Source organism: Oratosquilla oratoria, chromosome 12, assembly GCF_046742065.1.
Source record: "Oratosquilla oratoria isolate Oo_2021 chromosome 12, ASM4674206v1, whole genome shotgun sequence".
In the NCBI taxonomy this organism is placed as follows: Eukaryota; Metazoa; Arthropoda; class Malacostraca; order Stomatopoda; family Squillidae; genus Oratosquilla; species Oratosquilla oratoria.
Window position 1 is genome coordinate 53,311,161 of NC_134788.1, and position 24,066 is coordinate 53,335,226.

The 24,066-nt window shown below is 43.4% G+C and overlaps 1 protein-coding gene across 2 annotated transcripts in view; it reads right to left on the reverse strand.

Annotated features, from left to right (window-relative positions):
* LOC143031768 (protein phosphatase methylesterase 1) overlaps positions 1–24,066 on the reverse strand; it is a 54,328-nt gene that overhangs the window by 27,058 nt on the left and 3,204 nt on the right. For both annotated transcript variants that reach the window (XM_076196018.1, XM_076196019.1), the window contains exons 2-7: positions 23,549–23,750; positions 20,529–20,638; positions 20,125–20,243; positions 18,582–18,708; positions 2,923–2,988; positions 519–744 (exon numbers count right to left, since the gene is read on the reverse strand). In XM_076196018.1, coding sequence (XP_076052133.1) covers positions 519–744; positions 2,923–2,988; positions 18,582–18,708; positions 20,125–20,243; positions 20,529–20,638; positions 23,549–23,750 — 850 coding nt within the window. The remainder of the gene's footprint in view (positions 1–518; positions 745–2,922; positions 2,989–18,581; positions 18,709–20,124; positions 20,244–20,528; positions 20,639–23,548; positions 23,751–24,066) is intronic.

Genomic DNA, 24,066 nt, shown 5'->3' on the forward strand with positions numbered 1-24,066 from the left:
TTCACACAACCCTTAGGGACCTTTTGTGGAACCCTGGTTGAGAAACGTTGGCTTACAGGGTGATATAGCCCAAGCTCAAACAATACACGAGTCCAAATCTAAATATGATAATTGGAAATCAAAGACGTAAATTAACTTGAGAATTTGAGAATAGGAGATGGGACCCAATAAGCATTGCTCCTTTCCTGTATACAGGAATACCTCACTATACAACCAAGTTGTGTTCCCAGCTGACTGGTCGCAATGCAAAAATTTGTATATTGATGTAGGTTTTACGTGTACGTAAATTGGGGGGAGGGTTGTGTTCATGGACCCTGTCAACCCCCTCCCTCCCCCCCTCAATTTTGCCTCCTCATGGGGGGTTTCACATATATGCACCCAACATTTGGATTACCTACTTTATGGCACTCGGTCGTAGAGTGAGGTATTCCTGTACTACAATTAGGTAGATACAACTGGGTAAATACATGCCAAACATTTCTTCCTCTGCATTCTCCACTTTCCCATAAAGGTCTTACCGTGTTTGGTTTTGCAAATTGCGTTTCTTGGGAAGAACTTGAAGGCGCTTGCGTTTGCGATTTGTTCGTTTCCTCTTCTTCCTCCGCCTCCTCTTCGAGTATGGCATCTGACCGAGGAGCTGCGCTCACTACGGCCTCCTCCGCTGGAGGTTCTCCTTGGCTGGACTGACTGTGTGACTGCGCAAGTTCCTCTGCGTCTCTGGTCGCACAGTGTCCCGTCGTCAAGCTGAACGAGAAACAAATACAGCAGCATGAGCATTTCTCGCGGCTATAATAATAATAATAAGTTTATTTGGCAAAGAATCAATATACATGAAGTGCAGGTAATGACAAGAACACAGTTCGAAATAACAATTACAAATGTCGAGGATAACACAAAAAAGCATGTAAGCTTATTTCCATTGTGGTCCTCATTAGACTGATTTTCTACACTAAGTTACACAGACAACATACGTAGGGGTTAAGGGGACCACAGACAGTCATGAGTAATACCAATCAGTACACATATGACACACAAACATTATTATAGATTTGCCGATACTACTAAAATGTTTGTAATGCATAGGATATTGAGACCAAAATTTGAGCACCATCACAATAAGGAACATTGCATTATGCATCAGGAACAACAAAATATTGCTAAAAGGTACCAAAACAGTATAAGTATCAATAATGATATACTACTATGTATTCCCTTGATGATGTCTTAAATAGACGAAAACGTTCAGACTACGTTTCTTATTTACCAGTGTTTTTTTCTGCAAAATATATATTCACGTGTCATTTGTGAAATATTGGAGGGAAAAAAATATATATATATAAACATTATTCTACAGCTTTATATCTGGTTCTCATTTCAAGTACATACATACATATATCAAGGCTTTTCTCCCTTACAAGGGAGGTAGCCAAAAAGGAAAAGGCATAAAATCATTCCCATCCATTCCATCCCTGAATACACTTCACACCCTTCCACCCTCCCTCTTATCTTAGCACCTTTCATTTCAAGTGAGGTGCATTTTAATTCTATAAATATATCAAGGTTTTTAATTTTTCCCTTTATAAGGGAGGTAGCCAAGTCAAAGACAAGCACCCACTCCCATCCACCACACTTTCCTCCCTCTCATTTTAGCTCCTCGTGGATGAGAGGTCATCCCTGTATCCTACCCGTGGCCTGGGTCAGAAGCAATGCAGCAAGACAGAGCACATCCACAGCAGGGCCATTTCACATATACGGCGACTCCCTCTTTGTCCTCTCATCCCGAAAATGGAGAAGACAGCGAGAAAATCCCTTCTGGCTGTGCAAAAAATCATCCATACACAACCATTCTCCACTCATCCATATCTCCTGCCTTCTCCCTTCCTTGCTCAACAGACATTTCTCTCTTGCTCAAAGCCCCTTTCATCCCATTCATCCATCTCATCTTCAGTCATCCCTTCAAGTTCACTCCCTCCACCTCTGCTTTCCACACCTCTTTCCCTAATCTTTTTATTCACTCATTCTTTCTATGTGCCCAAACCATCCTAATAATCTTTTGTCTACCCTATACCTGTCAATTTCCTGTCCATTCCCACATTTCTAATTACATAAATGAACGTACATATACCAAAGGCTTTCTTTCCTCTTACAAGGGAGGCAGCTAAAAGACAAAGGTATAAAATCCACTCCCACCCATTCCATCCCTATCACACTCCACTCCCCTCCACCCTCTTATCTTGGCACCTCCTGGATGACGGGTCATCCCTGCACCTTGTCCACTGCCCTGGGTCAGAAGCAGTGTCTCAAGACACAGCACATCCACAGCAAGGCCACTAATACATAAATACGTATACCAAAGGCTTTTTTCTCCTTTATAAGGGAGGTAGCCAAAGTCATACATACACACACATACCAAAGGCTCTTTCCCCCTTACAAGGGGGGTAGCCAAAAAACAAATGCATAAAAACCACTCCCACCCATTCCATCCCTATCACACTCCACTCCCCTCCACCCTCTTCCCTCCCTCTTATCTTGGCACCTCCTGGATGATGGGTCATCCCTGCATCTTGCCCACTGCCCTGGGTCAGAAGCAGTGTCATAAGACACAGCACATCCACAGCAAGGCTGCTTCATTAAATCGACGACCCCCCCCCCCTCTCCATCTCCTCATGCAGAATAGGAGAAGATGTGAAGAAACATACGTATACCAAAGGCTCTTTCCCCCTTCCCAAGGCATAATTACACTCCCACCCACCACCCCTCCCTCCTCCCTCCTTGGCTTTGGTATGTTAATATATTCAAGTAAATACATCCACACAGCTATAATAAAAATATGTTAATACACTCAAGTAAATACATCCACACAGCTATAACAAAAAACAGAGTCCAGCGATCAAACAATTACGGGTGTTCCTGTGCACCTACTTCTTGATCTGTCCTGGCATGGAGATCCGTGCAGCTTCCGTGTTACGCGTCTGGCCTGTTCGTACGCTGGAAAAAATATGCGTATAAATATTCATAAAGGGCAGGGTTAAAAAAAGACAGAGGCATTATACTAAAGGTTTACAATTCCATCTATATGCCATGGGCCCCCCTGATAACAGAGGTACATACAGGTAAACGTCAACTTACGATGGCATTAGGTTTCAATAGAGCCATCGTAAGACGATTTCATCGTAAGTCGATCCCCAATTTGTGTATCACTCTGTTCCGTGGTCACTGTACCTAGCCTACCTGTATATTAACCACCAGATACTGAATATAGCCTATTAAACATGTACAGTAGTTTATTTAATTATTTTTATCCTTTTTACCATATTCAAACACTATAATATGTATTTTCAGTACGGAACTTAAATCTCGCGGGCAGCAGCCAATGCCAGCCGTACGACGTGACGTAATAATACTCGCATCATAAAATATAGTCACCGCTTATATCGATCGTTCTCTCTTTCACCCGCGAATTTTGAAAACCACAGAGAATGGGATTCAGGGCACATTTGAGAGAATATAAAAACACAGGGGCGACTACAATAAATAATCAAGACGCCGATATGGCAGCGTCGCGAATCCACTTGCTCCTCATGACGCCTACGTGTGCGGCACCGTATGGAAGGGGTTAAATTATCATATCGTCGTCGTCGTCATCGTAAAGTCGAACAATCGTAAGTCGCGGCCATCGTAAGTCGACGTTTACCTGTACATACATACACCAAGATTGTCAAAACTAGAACTACCGACCCTAGAACAAAGAGGAGAAAGAGGTGACTTGTTGAGCATCTACAGAATTATGAGAGATGTGGAAGTCCATGATAGAGAAGATTTACTAAATTGAGATAAGAAAGTGAAACACAAGGGGACATGGAAAGAAACTCAAAAAGGACACTTATAGAAGAGACCTGGAAAAAAAAAAAAAAAAAAAAACGCTTTCCCCAGAGTGGTGGATGTATGGAACATATTAAACGAAACAATAGTGTGTGTAAAACCAATACAAGAATTTAAAAGCAAATTTGATATGGCGAGATACAGACAGGACACCATGAGCATAGTTCCCTTTCCCATATGATACAACTAGGTAAATAGAAGGGGTCTTTCCCCCTTAACAGGGGGGGGGGGTAGCCAGAGGGCATAAATCCACTCCCATCCATTCACCCTCTTTCTTCCTTCCCTCTTTTCTTGGCTCCTCTTAAGAGAAACATAGTCAAAAAGCCACACACTTGGAGAGATACCAAAGGCTTTTTCCCCCTTACTAGGGGGGTAGCCAAAATACAAAGGCATAAAAACCACTCCTACTCATTCCATCCCGACATACTCCACTCCCCTCCCCCTCCCCTCTTATCTTGGCTCCTCCTGGATGACAGGTCATCCCCGCATCTCGCCCACTGCTCTGGGTCAGAAGCAATGTGGCAAGACACAGCACATCCACAGCAAGGCCAATTCATTTAATCGACAACCAACCTTCTCCGTACCCGAGAGATACTCAAGTCAAAAGACGCACACCCACTCCCACCCATCGTAAGTTGAGGCTTACAATTAACAAACGAAAAATAATTAATCCACTGTTCCTCGTCTCTCATGCAGAAGACCTGAAGAAGTGACGAAACAAGATATGGTGGGAATGAAGATTGGGGAAGGTTGTCGTCACCGAATAGCTCCTGATACAGAGCTGACAAACCGTGCTGTCACACAGGCATCAGGACAGTCACCCACGTGTATTTACCTAGTTGTATTATACGGGAAGGGGAGCTATGCTCGTGGTGACCCGTTATTGTATCTCGCAAGATCAAGTTTGTTCTTAAATTCTTGTGTTGTGTTTGCACACACTATTTCTTCATCCAATTTGTTCCATATATCTATTACAGGAGTCCCTCAAATAACGCGGATTCGAATAACACGGATTCAATCATACACGGATTTTATTTCAAAACCATCTCAAATGTAGAGAACCGTTTTAAAATTCGCGCCGAGTCGGGCACGCATACGCACACACGCGGCAACATCGCAAACATTTGTGGTGACTGCTTTCTATTTTACCATATACAGTCGATCCTCATATAACGCGGTCATTATGTACACTGGGAACTGCTCAAACAAGGGTGTGGGGCGAGGGGATAGCCGTGGGTGGCTGCCTGCGGTTACGTGTCAACCTACGGGTACTGATGCAGGAGGGAGGGAGGGGAGGAGAGGGGGAGTAGGGGGGTAGCCAACAAGCTTTAGCTTGTCGCTTCCACCACCTACGCCGTGCTATCGTGAAATTTTACCGCCCTAACCTGTTGAAGTGTAATGTTTCTTTCGTTTGGAACACAACTAATAAGTCTGATAATGACTGCGCTTGTCGTGTCTTCATTTCTCTTATGAGGTTCTTGTTGTTGTTGTTGTTGTTGTCGTTCCCTAGACTGTCTGTCCGAGCAGTCCCGTCTCCCCAAGGAATGCCATAGCCGAAACTGGGTTTTCCCACAAATCCTTCATAGAGCGTATGTTGTGTTGTTTGCGTGCATGATTGTGTATAATGCAGTCTTCCATTATGTGTTGTATGGTATGGGGTGAAGTGTTACATCCTGGGCAGCTGTTCACAATGCGGTCATCCAGCCTCTTCTGGTAGCTTAGAAGTGCTGGGTGGTGACCGCACCGCAGTCTGGCCAAGTGGACTCTGTCCTTTCGTGGGAGAGAGGATTCAGAAGGGTGGATATCAGGGGGTCTGGCATGCAGCAGTGTGTTGTCTTTCAGTGTGTTAATGGAGCGGTGAGTGATATGATTATGAATATGTTTCCGGAGGCTGGTATTTGGTGGTTGTGGAGGAAGAGAAGAGAGTATCTGTGCGTGATAAAGGTCTTTGGGTGTTGTTTTAATGTTTCTTGGTGTGTGTGGGTGTTCTGCTATGTAGTGTTCTTGTAGAGGTTCTTGTTGTTACTGGCAGTGGTGGTTTGGGAGATCAAAAACAGACATATACATGCTTACACACGTGTATACACGCACATGTAGACACGTGTTAGACAACCAGTGTATGTTGTGAATGCGCGTGCGTGTACACACAAATACGAAAACAGACACATGCACGTACATGCTTACTTGTACATGTGAACACAGACACATACACGCACGCACGCACACACATACATACGCCACATACACACACATATACATATGCCACATACACACACATATACATATGCCACATACACACACATATACATATGCCACATACACACACATATACATATGCCACATACACACACACACACACGTGTATATGCCACATACACACACACACGTGTATATGCCACATACACACACATATGTATATACGCCACATACACATATGCATATACGCCACATACACACACATGTATATACGCACAAACACATACATACGCCACATACATACACCACATACACGCGCGCACACACACACACACACACTCATACATACGGTTCTCGGTATTTAATATGGAAAGTCAGCATACGCGGATTTGGTCATACACGGTAATTTCAGGAACCTAACCCCCGTGTTATTTGAGGGACTCCTGTACTCTGTGTGGGAAGCTGTTCTTTTTCAACTCTCTTCTGTAGTTATCCTTTTTGAGTTTCATTGCATGTCCTCTGTCCCACTTTTAATAAGTCCTCTCTATCAAGGCAGCATTCTTTTCCTTTCGTAATTCTGTAGATGGTTAGTAGGTGTCCTTCCCTACCCTCATTCTCGTTAAAACTGAGAAGTCTTCGGGATGGGGTCCACCAGGAGTTTTAGCCGTGTAGCCTCCTGGCTAGTACAGTCGTAGCACGCTAGACTCATATTCATGAGGTAAACAGATCGAGCCCTGCCCAGGCCAGTGAGAACCCTGGATTACTAGACGTGTGCCGCTTGGAATCCTGTAATGCGTAGTTGTATTTTCGTGGGCTGTGGTGTCCACATAAATTGACATTTGGCAACTTTTTTTTAAATTGATTTTGTGTCAGAAGGACTTTATGAAACATATTTTTGTACCACAGCACCAATTTGTACAAGTAAAACAAGTTTATATATTTTATTTTTTTCCTATTGTGATTCCATTTGGATACAGGTCGACCTAAATTGTCAAAAACTCTTATGTCTACTGATCCAGGATTAATTAAGCTGCTTACAGGAGAGGTTACTGCCGTGGCTGGGCACCTCGGTAGGGTGAAGTTCCGAGGAGAATTTTTGATGTGGTATAGTGTAATTGGCATAGGAGACTAGCACAGCATGCAATACTGTGAAATGGTGTAACGATGTGCTCTGACCAACAGCAACACCCCTAGACAAAAGCCCTTGCATACGGCCAACAAAGCCCCCCTTCTCTTCCGTATGCTTACAGCATCTAGCACCTTCACCCACAGGCCAGTTACTCTGCAGATTCCATAGGCCAGTGGTTTCCAACCAGTGTGCTGCGGCACCAAAGGGTGCCGTGAGATCAACTGAGGGTACATACATATACCAAGGCTTTTTCCCCCTTCCAAGGGAGGTAGCCAAAAAGGGAAAGGCATAAAAACACTCCCACCCATTTCATCCCTAAATACACTCCACACCCCTCCCACCCTCCCTCTCATCTGAGCACCTCCTGGATGACGGGTCATCCCTGCACCCTGCCCACCGCCCTGGGTCAGAAGCAGTGGGTGCCGCCAAAATTAATTTTTGTATTATCAATTATCTCTGTCATCCATTTTTGTTCATTAAAGCAGCATCAGTGTAAAGATGAGTATTTTCATATTATCCAGGGACAAAATTTTGTTACACTGATGCTGAATCAACAAAATACTGACAAACTAGAATTTAGATTTTCTAATAAGGGTGCCACCGGGGACTTCTGAAAGGCTTGGCAAGGGTGCTTGCCTCAAGCCAGAAAAGGCTGGGAACCACTGCCTTAGGCACATGCTGTGCCTCCTCTCTGTACGCCTAACCTACCAATTAATAAGCCCAGGAACTGTACGACCTGTTTCGCTGCTGCCCCAGCAACACTGCTTGCAAACATTTGAGAAGACCGTTATCGGAGCTGAAACTCGGCAACTTTAACTTTGATCACTACAAAGAGCAGCCGTACCGACTCCGTCCTGAACCAGGGGACAGGGCACTCTGACAGTTTGGGAGAGGCATGAAGCCATTTGCTTAATGAAAATCCATGTGAACAAGTTGCATAAACACACCAACGGAAACATGGACTGAAAGTGAAGCGTTTACTCCTGACGTTTCGTCTACTGATTTTCTCAAAGGAATGAGCATACTGGGTCGTGCAGAGTTTATATACATGCTTGGTGGCTCAACGGGGTATACGAGCATAAAACGCTGTGTTCTGACTTGCCCGCTTCACAATTGGCTGTCTCAGTAGGCTAATCAGAACACAGTGTTCTATGCTCGTATACTCCCTTGAGCCACCGAGTGTATATATAAACTCTGCATGATCCAGTATGCTCATTTCTTTGTGAAAGTCAATAGACAAGACGTCAGGAATAAACACTTCACTTCCAGTCCATGTTTCCTTTGCCGTGTTAATGCCATTTGCTTTAACCCGTACAGTGTTGCTTTATAGGAGTGAAACAGGTCACGTGGGGTTGGATTTTGGCCAAATAATATTATTGTCTAATAAAATTGGAAAAAAATAGCTGATTTCAACAATATAAATGCGATATCTGAGTGTTTCCTGTAGGCTGTCATTTCCTGTGATTTCATTCACGCCTGGCTGCAATACTAGAGTGGTGCTGCGTAAGACGAAACATGTGGAATAGTACTATGCAATCTCCGCTTCTTATTTATTATTTCCGACACACTTTGAATGCTTCTTCCGTGACTATATATTGTTTAGTTTGAGTTTCTTGTAAAATATATCTTAGGATTGTTTGTCTAGCCTTTCTATAGTCATATCATAGTACCAAATTTATCGCGCTCGTACAGACTATATTTTCTGTATGTGTATATAAGTAGCACAATATTATCCCTTCATTGCACAAGCATAACATGTTTTCTAACACCAACAACAAAAAAATTGTACACAGCTGCTCAAATAAGCCATTATACCAATTTGATGTTTTTTATGTTGGTACTCCTGCATACCACAGCCCGCCCGCTCTCTCCTGCCTGCTGTGTGGGGTGTGGTACCCCACACATTTTCCCATTTATTATGTAGCTTCCGTGTCTTTGCATTTGCTGCCGACCAATTTGGTATTGCTCTGCTACTGTACAGTTCACATAACATCCCAATTTTACAAGTATATCTAAGAGATAATTGTGTATTACCTCTGGACTGTAGCATATCCCATGAAAATCCGTACGGCTGGGAAACTAAGGACTCAGGTTCCGAGGCAGAAATGAATGAGTGAATGATATGAACGCACATGTGAATGAAACACAGCACAGATAATGTGGCAATTGATGCTTACATAGGGAAAAGTGTATTGGCTAATGTACCTACAACTGCCGACCAGTTATTTTTTTTATTTTTTTTTTATTCAGATACATATATATATATATATATATATATATATATATATTTCCCACATCCGACCTAGTAATGGACCAAAAGGTCTCCTGTCGGCATGCTCCGCCTTTGTAATCCTTTGTAAACTGTTGAACACGCAAATACGCATCCCATGGCCATAGGGGAAAAAAATCCTGTGCCTGTAAACTTTCAGGTTTCCTTATTATAAACGGCCATAGGGGGGAAATTCCTGTACCTCTAAACTTTCAAGTTTACCTATTTATAAACGGCCATGGGGGAAAAAAATCCTGTAACTGTGACATTATCGTCATAAAGAACACTCTCTATTTCCGCCGATGTCAAGCCCCGGGGCATGGTGCAGGATAACACGTGCGAGCAGGGAAGATGTGACTGTGCGTCTGGATAGCATGCATGGCCGGCTTATCACGCCGCAGGGGTGCCAACACAACCGACGATGACTCTACGCATGAACACAAAATACCTTGAAATTGCTATTCAAGTTGGAATAATATAAAAATAGCTGATCTACTAAACAGGATTTTGAGTATATTGATAAGTAATCATGACACCACTGATATATTTCTATAAAAATACCTATTTCTTCAATAAATCACTCGTGGTCATGGATACATTCAATGAAATAGACCACAGCAATACAATAAAAATCAGAGTGAGCTTTCAAAATCATATTTAGGAATAGAAAAGACATCTTGAACCATTTCTACAAGTTTAGGTGCCGTGAAGTAAAAGAAAAGATGATCCGTATATATACGTACTAAACACTTTCCCTCCCGAACGTATATATACGTACTAAACACTTTGCGGGTTAAAAGACAAACACAGGAGACGACCCTGGGCTATATCACCGCATTCAAGCGGAACCAGGGGCTGAGTTTACAAAACATCCTAACCCCTAAGTCTAGACATAAATCTTCAAAATGGTGGAGATTTTACCTAAATCCCTACATTGGCAACCTAAATGCTTATGTCTAGACATAAGCACTATATTGAGGTTATGTCCAGACATAAGCATTTAGGTCACCAACATATGGAGGTCCTGGAGCTGCAGCGTCTACGTCGTGGGACCACCCCCCAACCCCAAGAGTTGGGGGCCAAACGGCAGCAACCACCCCTGGCCACCGGCTCTACGAAGGTGGCACCGATCCTTGGGGAGACGGGACTGCTCGGACAGACAGTCTAGGGAACGACAACAACAACAACAACATATGTATTTAGGTGAAATCTCCCCCCATTTTGAAGATTTATGTCTAGACTTACAGTAAGGTAAAATCTCCCATTTTGAAGATTTATGTCTAGACTTACGATTAGGTGAAATCTCCCCCATTTTGAAGATTTATGTCTAGACTTACAGTTAGGTGAAATTTCCCCCCCTTTTGAAGATTTATGTCTAGACTTATGGTAAGGTAAAATCTCCCATTTTGAAGATTTATGTCTAGACTTACGGTTAGGTGAAATCTCCCCCCATTTTGAAGATTTATGTCTAAACTTATGGTAAGGTAAAACCTCCCATTTTGAAGATTTATGTCTAGACTCACGGTTAGGTGAAATTTCCCCCCATTTTGAAGATCTATGTCTAGACTTACAGTTAGGTGAAATCTACCACCATTTTGAAGAGTTATGTCTAGACTTATGGTAAGGTAAAATCTCCCATTTTGAAGATTTATGTCTAGACTCATGGTTAGGTGAAATCTCCCCCTCATTTTGAAGATTGATGTCTAGCCTTAGGGGTTGAAATCTTATATAAATTCGGCCCCAGAACCCCACTACCTGGGCTCTCAGGACACCACCTAGTATCAAGAAAGTATTAGGCTTAGCTGTATTGTTGTTTGGGGTTTATGTAATACAATGAAGCGCCCTTGCTGTGGATGTGCTGTGTCTTGCGACACTGCTTCTGACCCAGGGCAGTGAACAGGATGCAGGGATGACCCGTCATCCAGGAGGTGCCAAGATAAGAGGGAGGGAGGAGGGTGGAGGGGAGTGGAATATATAGGAAATGGAATGAGTGGGAGTGGTTTCTATGCCTTTTTCTTTTTGGCTACCCCCCGTGTAAGGGGGAAAAAGCCTTTGGTATATGTATGTGTGTATTAGACTTAGCCACACATTCAATCTGCCCCAGATGCAACCCACCACACAGAAGACAACAATACCCAACATTAAGAATCCCCAAACATACATACATACATACATATACCAAGGCTTTTTCCCCCTTCCAAGGGAGGTAGCCAAAAAGGGAAAGGCATAAAAACACTCCCACCCATTTCATCCCTAAATACACTCCGCACCCCTCCCACCCTTCCTCTCATCTGAGCACCTCCTGGATGACGGGTCATCCCTGCACCCTGCCCACCGCCCTGGGTCAGAAGCAGTGTCGCAGGACACAGCACATCCACAGCAAGGCCGCTTCATTTAATCGGCGACCCCCCTCTCCGTCCCCCCTTGCATATAAGGAGAGGACGGGGAGAAATCCCTTCGGGCTGCGTCAAAACTCACTCACACACACTACCCCACCCCCCCGCCCATTTCTCCCCATGCAGTCACAACATCATCCATATACAACCATTCTCCACTCACCTCTGTCTTCCGTCCTCTCCCTTCCTTCCTCAACAGACATTCCCCTCTTCCCCAAAGCCCCCTTCACCCCATCCATCCACCTCATCCTAGGACGTCCCCTCATGTTCACTCCCTCCACATCTGCCTTCCATACCTCTTTTACTAGTCTTTCTTCACTCATTCTTTCCATGTGTCCAAACCATCCTAATATTCTTTCATCAACCCTCTCTCCCAAATCCTTTTTCACCCCTGTTCTCCTCCTCACCTCCTCATTTCTCACTCTATCTAGCCTAGTAACCCCCACCATACTTCTCAGACACCTCATCTCAAACACATTCAAACTCCTTCTCTCTTCTTCTCTTATGTTCCACGTTTCTGCCCCATACAGTGCTGTTGGCACAATCACTCCTTCATACAGTCTCCTCTTCGCATCCATTCCCAAATGTCTATTTCTCATTACACTCTTTAAACCACCAAGGCATTTACTCGCTTCTCTCAATCTACATTCTACCTCCACTTTCACTCCACCTTTTCCTGCTACACTTGCACCCAAGTATCTAAAACTATCCACTTCCTCCAGTCGCTCTCCCTTAATGTTCACTTCCAGTCTACTGCCACTTTCACCCCTTGTACATCTCATCACCTTACTTTTACCCACATTTATCTTTAGCTTTCTTCTATCACATACTCTCCCAAACTCTGCCACCAGCTTCCTCAATCCCTCCTCTGACCCTGCCACAAGCACAGTGTCGTCCGCAAACAACAGCTGGCTCACCTCCCACTTTTCTCCATTTTCTTTAACCATCTCCAATCCCTGACTCACTACCCTAGCATTCACCTCTCGCACCACCCCATCCATGTATAAGTTGAACAGCCAGGGTGACATAACGCATCCTTGACGAAGTCCCACCTTTACTTCAAACCACTCACTCTCTCCATTTCCAATCCTAACACATGCTCTACTACTCACATAAAAACTCTTGACAGCTCCCAAAAGCTTTCCTCCTATCCCATAAATCTGCATAACCTCCCACAGTGCCTTTCTGTCTACCCTATCATAAGCCTTTTCCAGATCCATAAAAGCCCAAAAAACATCCTTCCCCTTTCCTATAGCTTTCTCACATATCTGTCTTACCACAAAGATCTGATCTACACAACCTCTACCCGTCCTAAATCCACACTGTTCCTCACCAATTACTCCTTCTGTTCCTCTCCTAATCCTCTCAATTAAGATTCTCCCATAAGCCTTCCCTACTACACTCAACAGGCTAATCCCTCTGAAATTACTACATTCACACTTGTCCCCTTTTCCCTTGTAAAGAGGAACTATACAGGCACTACTCCAGTCCTCCGGTACTCTACCCTCTCTCCAGCAAACATTAAATAATCTCACCAACCAGTCCACCATCACTGAACCTCCCTTTTTCAGACATTCTGCATGACATCCATCCAGACCAGGTGCCTTACCTGCTTTCATCATCTTTACAACTGCCTTCACCTCATCCTTCCTTATTTCTCCTCCATTCTCCTCACTCATCACTCTCATTTTCTTCGTATTTCCCACTGCAGCTATCTTTCCTTCCCTATCCTCCTTCACATTCAGCAACTCCCTAAAATATTCTGCCCATCTTCCCCTCACTGCCATCTCTTCCATTATCAACTCTCCATCTGTACCCTTTACCTTTTCTTCCCTACTTGATTCGCCTCCTCTTCCTCTCTTAATTTCTTTCCAAAACATCTTTTTATTACTTTCAAAATTTTCTGTCATACTCCTACCCCATTTCACATCTGCTCTCCTCTTTGCCTCTTTTACCTTTTGCTTTACTTCTCTTTTCTTTTCTTTGTACGTCTCATATGACTCCCCTGTCCTCTTTTGTAACCAATCTGTGAATGCTCGCTTCTTCTCTTCTACAACCTTCTTTGTTTCCTCATCCCACCATTCACTACCCTTTCTTCTATTTCCCCCTGTCCTTCTTGTTCCACACACCATCCTTGCACACTTTAAGACTCCCTCCTTGAACCATCCCCATTCCTCCTCCACACCCATCTCTGCTCTATCCTTTACTCCCTCCCACTCCTCCTTCAGCTTCTTTTCGTACTCCTTCTCCTTTTCCTTTTCATTCAAGGAGTTCACTCTAAGAACCTCCCTACCTTTTGTCCCTTTCCTCCTTCTCCATCTATCCTCCACTCTCAACTTACCTTCCACCAAAAAATGATCTGATATTCCCCCACCCTCTCCCCTTAGCACATGTACATCCTTAACTCTTCCTATCATAATCCTATTTACCACTACATAATCCATTAGCGCTCTATCTACCACCCTTCCCTCCACCACCCTCTCCCATGTGTACTTATGCTTGACTTTCTTCCGAAACACTGTATTTGCTATCATCAGCTCTCTTTCTAGACACATTTCCACCATCAACTCTCCACTACGATTCTTTCCTGGAACTCCACACTTCCCAACCACTCCATCGATTGGACCATTTCCCACTCTAGCATTAAGGTCTCCCAGTACTATTACATTGACATTTCTTTCTAAACCCTCTATGCACTCATTTAAATCTATCCAAAAGGCCTCCCTTTCTTCCATGCTCTTCTCACTGCCCGGCCCATATGCACTTACAAAGACCCACATCTCCTTTCCCAGTTTCACCTTCATCCACATTATCCTTGAGGAAACCTCCTTCCATTCCACTATCCCTTTACCTATCTCCTCACTTACTAGAATAGCCACCCCTTCCCTCCCTCGCCCTCTCTTCACTCCTGATAACCTCCCACTTACACTCCCAAACATACACTCACCCTTCCCTTTCAACTTAGTTTCACTCAAAGCCAACACATCCAACTTTCTTCTCACAAACATACTACCTATCTCTTCCCTTTTACTCTCATCTGTACCACATCCACGCACATTAAAAGACCCAAACCTTAGGGTGCTGGCCCGAGGCCCGCCAGCACCCCTTATGGCAAAGTAGCATGCAGTCGATACTTTAGGGTCTATATGGGGCGCCCCTACGGACCAGAGCCACACATCATTTTGTCTATGATAGAAGAAATTCTGTTCATAGAGAAATGATGACACTTTTATACTACGACTGTCCCTCCGTTATGCTGTCCCCCAACCCCTTGTTGCTGTCCTGTACCATTTCTCTGAGTATTCTCTTTCTGATTGGGGGAATTCCCTGTGGTGGGGGAAAAGAATACTGCCACCAAGTTTTCCCACTTGGATCGTAAGAGGCGAGAAGAAAGGGACGGGGAGAGGGACTAGGCATCCTTCTCCCTGTAGCCCCAAGGGGCAAATTCCTAAATCAAAAAGGCTTTTTTCCCCCTTATAAGGTACGTAACCAAAAAACAAAGGCATAGAAACCACTCCCACCCATTCCATCCCCTACATACTCCACTCCCCTCCACCCTCTTATCTTGGCACCTCCTGGATGATGGGTCATCCCTGCATCTTGTCCACTGCCCTGGGTCAGAGGCAGTGTCACAAGACACAGCACATCTACAGCAAGGCTGCTTCATTGTATTACATAATCCCTAACAACAACGCAATATATCTTCTCTAAGTGACTTATAACCCCCACCCTGAGGCTGTGGTCCATTTCCTGAATGACATGGGTCTTCAGAAATAGACACGAGGTGCAACGGACTGATTAATTGATATGTGGAGCCATGCTTAAGGATGTCTTAATCCTGAAGACAGCACAGAGGTGATACGATTACAGTATTCACGTCACTTAAAGGGACGGATTGCACTGACAGGAGATGTCTCTTAATTCCTTCCATACGATGACGCCTACGTAGGCGTCATTAGGAGCGAGTGTGTATATGAGGATACCAGCGTTGACATATTTATTATATCTATTTTTGTAGTTGTAGCTGAGTGACCACCATATTCTGTGAACTAGCTTGACCATATTTTCCGTGGATATTAATACTGAGAGTGAAGGAGATAGAGTAATATAGCTGTAACTTTATATTTCATAACGCGAATTCTGAGATGCATCATCGAATCATCGTACATCAGGCAGCTGATGCCGTCCGCAAGAATTTTACTCGTATTGAAGAGGTTAATGATGGTAGGGCTTTTAAGAGGTCATGAGAACAAATTAAGAAAGACCACATTATGTCTAAAGGATGGATGGGAAGAAATACAGGTTATACAAAAAAGTTGAGAAAAATAATTGAAGCTGCTTATATTAATATCAACAAAAACATAAATAACAGAGAAGGCTTCATATGCCTAGTAAAACCTACTATTCATATAGTACATACATACATATACCAAGGCTTTTTCCCCCTTACAAGGGGGGTAGCCAAAAAGGAAAAGGCATAAAATCATTCCCACCCATTCCATACCTGAATACACTCCATACCCCTCCACCCTCCCTCTTATCTTAGCACCTCCTGAATGACGGGTCATCCCTGCACCTTGTCCACTGCCCTGGGTCAGAAGCAGTGTCGCAAGACACAGCACATACACAGCAAGGCCGCTTCATTAAATCAGCGACCCCCCCTCTCCGTCCCCCCATTGCATAAAATGAGAGGACGGGGAGAAATAACTTCGGGCTGCGTCAAATTTTGCTCACACATACTACCTCACCCCCCATCCACCCGCCCATTCCACCTCATGCTATCACAACATCATTCATATACAACCATTCTCCATTCACCCCTGTCTTCTGTCCTCTCCCGTCCTTCCTCAACAGACATTCCCCTCTTCCCCAAAGCCCCCTTCACCCCATCCATCCACCTCATCCTAGGACGCCCCCTCATGTTCACTCCCTCCACATCTGCCTTCCACACCTCTTTTACTAGTCTTTCTTCACTCATTCTTTCCATGTGTCCAAACCATCCTAATATCTATTCATATAGTAACTTTAGAAAATAATAAAACTTGTGTATTAAGCTCTTCCAGGTGGCCCAAGAGATGAAGGCAGTGTGTGTATATTTTGTCCGACTGTAACCAAATGCTGTAAGCTTTGGTAAAAACACTGTGAGGTTGAAACATCACCAATAAATTCTCCTACTATTTCCTCATTTCTTTCTCCACCAGCATTCAAAAATACAGTTGTCCGTAAATACGTGGAATAAGATGACATAGCCTAAGCATGAACAATACACAAATTCAAATTTAACTGTACATGAATTTGAGGTTAGGTATGATAAATTGAGGAGGCTCGCTGACTGAGCGGGTTAGGGTGTTGTTACTTGTGGCAAAGGTCAAGGGGATGGTGGTTCGAACCCTGCCACCGGAGAAGTTGAACCAAGGGCATGGTTCATTGAATTCCATGCTACAAAGTCCTCTGTGAGGGGCACTGTCTTAGCCTCCCGATAGGGAGGAGTTTGTGACGTTAAATCAAACCAAATTGTGATAAATTGGGGAGTAGGAGACAGCACCCAACCTGTATTGTTCCGTTCCTGCATACTACAATTAGGTACACATACATACACCAAAGGCTTTTCTCCCCCTTACAAGGGGGTTGGCCAAAAATCAAAGGCATAAAAACCACTCCCACCCATTCCATCCCCTACCTACTCCACTCCCCTCCACCCTCTTATCTTGGCACCTCCTAGATGACGGGTCATCCCTGCATCCTGTATATCCACAGCAAGGCTGATTCATTAAACCGGCAACCCCCCCACAGGTAACAAAGAGAGGAGATAGGCTCTTTCCATTGCCTGCTACGGAGGTGTCAAAGCACTCTAGTGGCTAAGTACAAGTGAAGCCAAATGATTTAAAGGCTTACGTAAGGCTCCTACTTCCACTACAGCATTGCTGATAGACAGGAACGTAGCTGTTGCCTGCTACGGAGGTGTCAAATAACTCTAGAAGGTAAGTGCAAGCAAACCCAAAACGACTTAAAGGCTTATGTAAAGTTCCTATCTCCACTCTATGGCATTGCTGATAGATGGGAACATAGCTGTTACCTGCTATGGAGGTGTCAGAGAACTCTAGAAGGTAAGTACAGTGAGTCCTCCTTATACAGTAATTCTTTATCCGGTAAATTCACAGTTACGGTATTTGATAATTACTACCCTCAATTCTATTTACGGTAAGAAAAATTCACAGATACAGTATCTGCTCATGTTTTAACCACTTCACTACGGGACTTAAATCTCGCGGGCAGCAGCCAATGCCAGCCGTACGACGTGTCGTAATAATACTCGCATCATAAAATATAGTCACGGCTTATATCGATCGTTCTCTCTTTCACCCGTGAATTTTGAAAACCACAGAGAATGGGATTAAGAGCAGATTAGAGAGAATGTAAAAACACAGGGGCGACTACAATAAATATAATCACGACGCCGATATGGCAGCGTCGCGAATCCACTTGCTCCTCATGACGCCTACGTGTGTGGCACCGTATAGAAGGGGTTAAGAGGAAAGAGCAAGGAGAAGGTACGTCTGCCATATCCTATTATTATGTGTTATAATGGGTTTGGTATACAGTAATTTCAATTTGTGGTAAGGTTTTCAGGAATTCATATGTACCGTATAATGAGGACTTACTGTACAAGCGAAGCCAAATGATGTAAAGGTTTACATAAGATTCCTACCTCCACTCTACGGCATTGCTGATAGACGGGAACGTAGCTGGCCTGGTGCGGAGGAAGCTCTGCATCGACGTGAGCGCATCCATGGCCGTGCCCTCCACCACATCCAGAACTACTAATCCCGCCAGTCCTGAGGAGAACAGTGTTCTGTAGACGGCACTATGAGACGGGTTATGGCAAATTCTGAAACGCAAGCAATTAATTTAATCTGTGAATCGGACTCCTAAATCATCGTTCCAATGGAAGTGTGGTCCGAGGGCTCTACAAAGGATAACAAAGGCAGAGCATGCCGACATGAGACCTTTTGGTCCATAACTAGGTCAGATGAAAAAAAAAGGATAAATATATAAATAAAAATATAATATTAAATAAAATCAATAATAGATTACTACTAATATAATGGAATTTGGAAAAAGTAAAAACAGGATATCAGGACAATATAAAACCAGTGCAAAGGAAGTAAAGAAAGTGGGCTTTAAAAATAAACCTGGGAGTAATCATCACAAAGGGCACGTCCCCTGAGAAGATTACTGATAAGACTATGACTGGAGTACACAGTGACACTATGGTCACCCAGTACCAAAAAGAATACAAGAAAAATTGAGAGAATCTAGAGAGCAACTACGAAAATGGCCCCAACACTATCAAAACTGTCATATGAAGAGAGATTGTCAAAACTAGAATTACCGACTCTGGAACAAAGAAGAGAAAGAGGTGACTTGTTGACTATCTACAGATTCATGAGAGGTATGGAAGTCCTTGATAGAGAAGACTTACTAAACTGGGTTAAAAGAAATACAAGAGGAAATGGAAGGAAGCTCAAAAAGGCCAGTTATATATACAGACGCTCCTCAACTTACATTTTAGTTACGTTCCGAACGGCCGAACGGAAGTTGAAAACGAACATAAGTTGTTACTGTACTATACATCCGTAAATTCTATTACCGTATCTTATAAAACACCCCTAAATAATTAATTATACACATAACATTGTAAAATAATAACATTAATTTCAAATAGATTAAATTCAAGCAAAATAAATTGAGATGGTGGAGGAGGAGGAGGAGGAGGCAAGGTACGCTCAGTCTGTCGTTTGTGCCATGTAAACAATGGACGCAGCGTCATGCGTAAGTATTGTTAGAACTACGGAGAGCCCGCTAAACTAAAAAATTCACTCAAATTTTTTTTTTTACAGTCAGTTCAAATGTAAAATCGAAAAAATGTAAAACGAATGAACGTAAGTAGAGGAGCGTCTGTAGAAGAGACCTGAAAAAGAACAGCTTTCCCCACAGAGTGGTGGATGCATGGAACAAACTAGATGAAACAATAGTGTGTGCAAAAACCATACACGAATTTAAGAACAATTTAGACACTGCGAGGTACAGAGACAGGACACTGTGAGCATAGCTCCCCTTCCTGTAAGATACAACTAGGTAAATACAAGCACAAATTTAATCAACTTCAGCCCTATGATGGAGAGCAACTATAACCATACACATACGATCATGTCCATCTCATAACATGGTCGATTATACACAAGATTTACCTCCAAGGTGCTGGTCGTAAGCAGTGTGGACGGCCACAGCTCCGCCCATGCTGTGCCCCACCAAGATAACCGGCGGCTGCTGGCCCCTGTACACGGCATCCACGACTCTTCCGACATCCCTGCGAGTGCGTCAAATCGGATAATTAAAAACCTGACTAAATACCTCTTACTCCAATTTCTCTACATCATAAAATGACGTTACCTCGCCACTGACGGATCCTGTGAGCAGCAAAGTCAAATCCGATGGTTAAAATCTGACCAAATACCTCGCATCCAGATATTATGATTTCTAACTGGTATTGTTCAACTATTTGGACTGAAAATGTTTACAAACACAGTAGCACTACAGAAACGACAAAACAGTACATTTCTAATCAATCCCACACTGTTAGGGTCCTGAATACCTGGCTAAGGTATCGGCTGAAAGATCCACGTCATCCGTTGTCTTCGAGTCGCCATGTCCACGCTGGTCAAATGCCAAGGCTTGACACTCTACCATCTCGCATACATGACTCTGAAAATCAGGAGATGTTTTTAAAATTTGCCGAACATTTCCCTACCAGAGAAAATGTTGATGTTTCTTGTTTAAACCATTAAGTGGGAATGAAGAATGACTGTATGATTCACCATGGTCTTGGATCACATGTTAGACTCGTGATCGACAGTTATTAAACTCCCGGATGAGAGCTCAGAGCTCATATATGACCGATCTATGGGTAATACTGTGACCTTATGTGTGTCGTGTCTGTGTGTGTGAGATACACCATGGTCTTGGATCATGTGTTGGACTCAAGATCGACAGTTATTAACCTACTTGAGAGCTCAGAGCTCGTATGACCGATGTATGGGTAACACTGTGATCTTCCACACACACTCCCAACTCCCCGCCCACGAGAGTTGGAGTAACACCCCGCAGCACAGCGATACTGAAATTATTTCAGCTCTGGGCGGGAGTTGAACCTGGACCGCCGTAGTGGCAGGCGAGATCTCTAACCACAGCGCCACGAGGTGTGTATGGGTGATGCTGTGATGCATGAGGGGGAGTGGGTGGGGGATGGGGAGTGGGGGCAAGGGAATATGTGTGAAAAATTATTTGACGCAGCCCGAAGGGACTTCTCCCCGTCTACTCCAATTCTGCACGAGGGGACAGGGCAAAGGGGGGTTGCCGAATTAATGAAGCGGCCTTGCTGTGGATGTGCTGTCTTGCAACACTGCCTCTGACCCAGGGCAGTGGAGGAGATGCAGGGATGACCCGTCATCCAGGAGGAGCCAAGGTAAGAGGGAGGGAAGGGGGTGGATGGGAATGGAGTATGTTGGGGATGGAATGTGTGGGAATGATTTTCATGCCTTTGTTTTTTTAGCTACCTCCCTTGTAAGGGGAAAGGAGCCTTCAGTATGTGTATATATGTTCAAACGGGCACAAAAGTTGTTCAACAAGTTCTCGAAGTGAAATTCTTCTGCTCCCTTCCACATTGTGTACAATATAGTCTTCCAAAATGTGTTGTATAGTATGGAGGTAAAATGTTACATTCTGGATAGCTATCTGTGATGCAGTCATCCAGCCTCTTCTGGCAACTTAGAAGGGCTGAATGGTGACCACCTCGCAGTCTGGCCTAATGGACCCAATCCTCTCGCAGCAGAGAGGATTATCTTTAAGCACATGCAAGAAAATAAATTAGTTCATTTATCCTCCTCTACTTAATGGAAAAATCTTGTGGTAGAGAGGATTATTTTTAAGCACACACAAGAAAATAGATTAGTTCATTTATCCTCCTCTACTTAATGGAAAAATTGCATGGTAGAGAGGATTATTTTTAAGCACACACAAGAAAATACAATAATTAATTTATCCTCTTCTTCTTAATGGAAAAATCTCACACACAAGAAAATAGATTAGTTCATTTATCCTCCTCTACTTAATGGAAAAATCGTGTGGTGGAGAGGATTATTTTTAAGCACACACAAGAAAAATACAATAGTTCATTTATCCTCTTCTTAATGGAAAAATCAAAATACTATTTGTAATTGTGACAGTTTATAACCACAAAACCCTCATGATAAAAAATATATATGAATAATAACACATGAATTAATTAATATTCCTAATGAACATTTACAGAAGTGAAAAGTATAGGCATATTTTATCTTTATATAGAAACAAATCTTTACATTTTCATACATAGCATGATGTAACAAGGTCTAAGCACAGAGCTATTATTATGAAATTAAATGGAATATGAATAGTACAACATGACTCCCTGCTAAGGAAAATAATAATCACAATAATGAATAATTAATAAAGGTATCATCTTGTATCTATGAATAAAATAAAAGGGGTCATTAAAGGTATTATCATGAAAATAAATGGGGGAATATGAATGGTACAATGTGACTCACTGCTTAGAAAAAGATAACAACAATAATAATGAACAAATAAAGGTATCATTATCTTTTACATACATACATACATGTACCAAGGCTTTTTCCCCCTTTCAAGGGAGGTAGCCAAAAAGAAAAAGGCATAAAAACATTCCCACCCATTCCATCCCTAATACACTCCACTCCCCTCCATCCTCCCTCCCATCTTAGCACCTCCTGGATGACGGGTCATCCCTGCACCTCATCCACTGCCCTGGGTCAGAGGCAGTGTCGCAAGGCACAGCACATCCACAGCAAGGCCGCTTCATTAAATTGGTGACCCCCCCCCCCCCCTCTGTCCCCCCATGCAGAAAAGGAGAAGACGGGGAGAAATCCCTTCGGGCTGCGTCAAATTTTGCCCATACATACTACCGCACCCCCATCCCCCCACCCATTCCACCTCATGCATCACAACATCATCCATATACAACCATTCTCCATTCACCCGTCCTTCCTCAGCAGACATTCCTCTCTTCCCCAAAGCCCCCTTCACCCCATCCATCAATCTCATCCTAGGACGTCCCCTCATGTTCACTCCCTCCACATCTGCCTTCCATACCCCCTTTACTAGTCTTTCTTCATTCATTCTTTCCATGTGTCCAAACTATCCTAATACTCTTTCATCAACCCTATCTCCCAACTCTCTTTCCACCCCTGTTCTCCTCCTCACCTCCTCATTTTTCACTCTATCTAGCCTAGTAACCCCCATCATACCTCTCAGACACCTCATCTCAAACACATTCAAACTCCTTCTCTCTTCCTCTCTTATGTTCCATGTTTCTGCCCCATACATCATCTTTTAAGAATAAAAAAGGGTAATGCTATTATTATGAAATTAAATGAAGGAATATAAATGATGCAACATGACTCACTGATTTGAAAAAATAAATTAAATAAAAAATAAAAAAATAATGAAGTACCATCTTTTACCTAAGAATAAAAAGAGGGTCATTTCACTAACCATGACCAGAGGTAGGAACAAAGTAAACAAAGAACTCTCACTAACCACAAAGAGCGACCAGGTCAAGGCCGAGTATCCACCGCCGTGGAGGAGAACTAGCAGCGGCCCCAACGTGCCACGACGGTACACCCTGAACACGTCACCACCTTCCACTTCCACGTCTTCTCGTTTGTCCCAGTAGCCATTCCACGAGAGCGGGGTGAAGTCCCTCCGTGCACCACGTCCTAAGCCGGTCTTCCTTCCACCTCTGTCAATCAAGCGGAAGGGGAGGAGAAGGGCATATGCTGTACAATACAAAATAACTTGAAATGTAACTCCAGATCTCAACTACGTGAATAATACAACTGAAAAACTCACGTTTACTTCCTCCCACCTCTGTTACACAAGTGAGAGAGGAGGAGGACATATGCTATATAATCAGAGCTGGATGCGTTACCGTCAAACAATGCATTACCATCAATGTGTTACCGATTTTAATTTCCTTTAGAATGATTTAGATGGGAAAAAAAAAAAAAAAAAAAATTAAATGGAGAAATATTTACTTCTTACAAATATTCTCAATA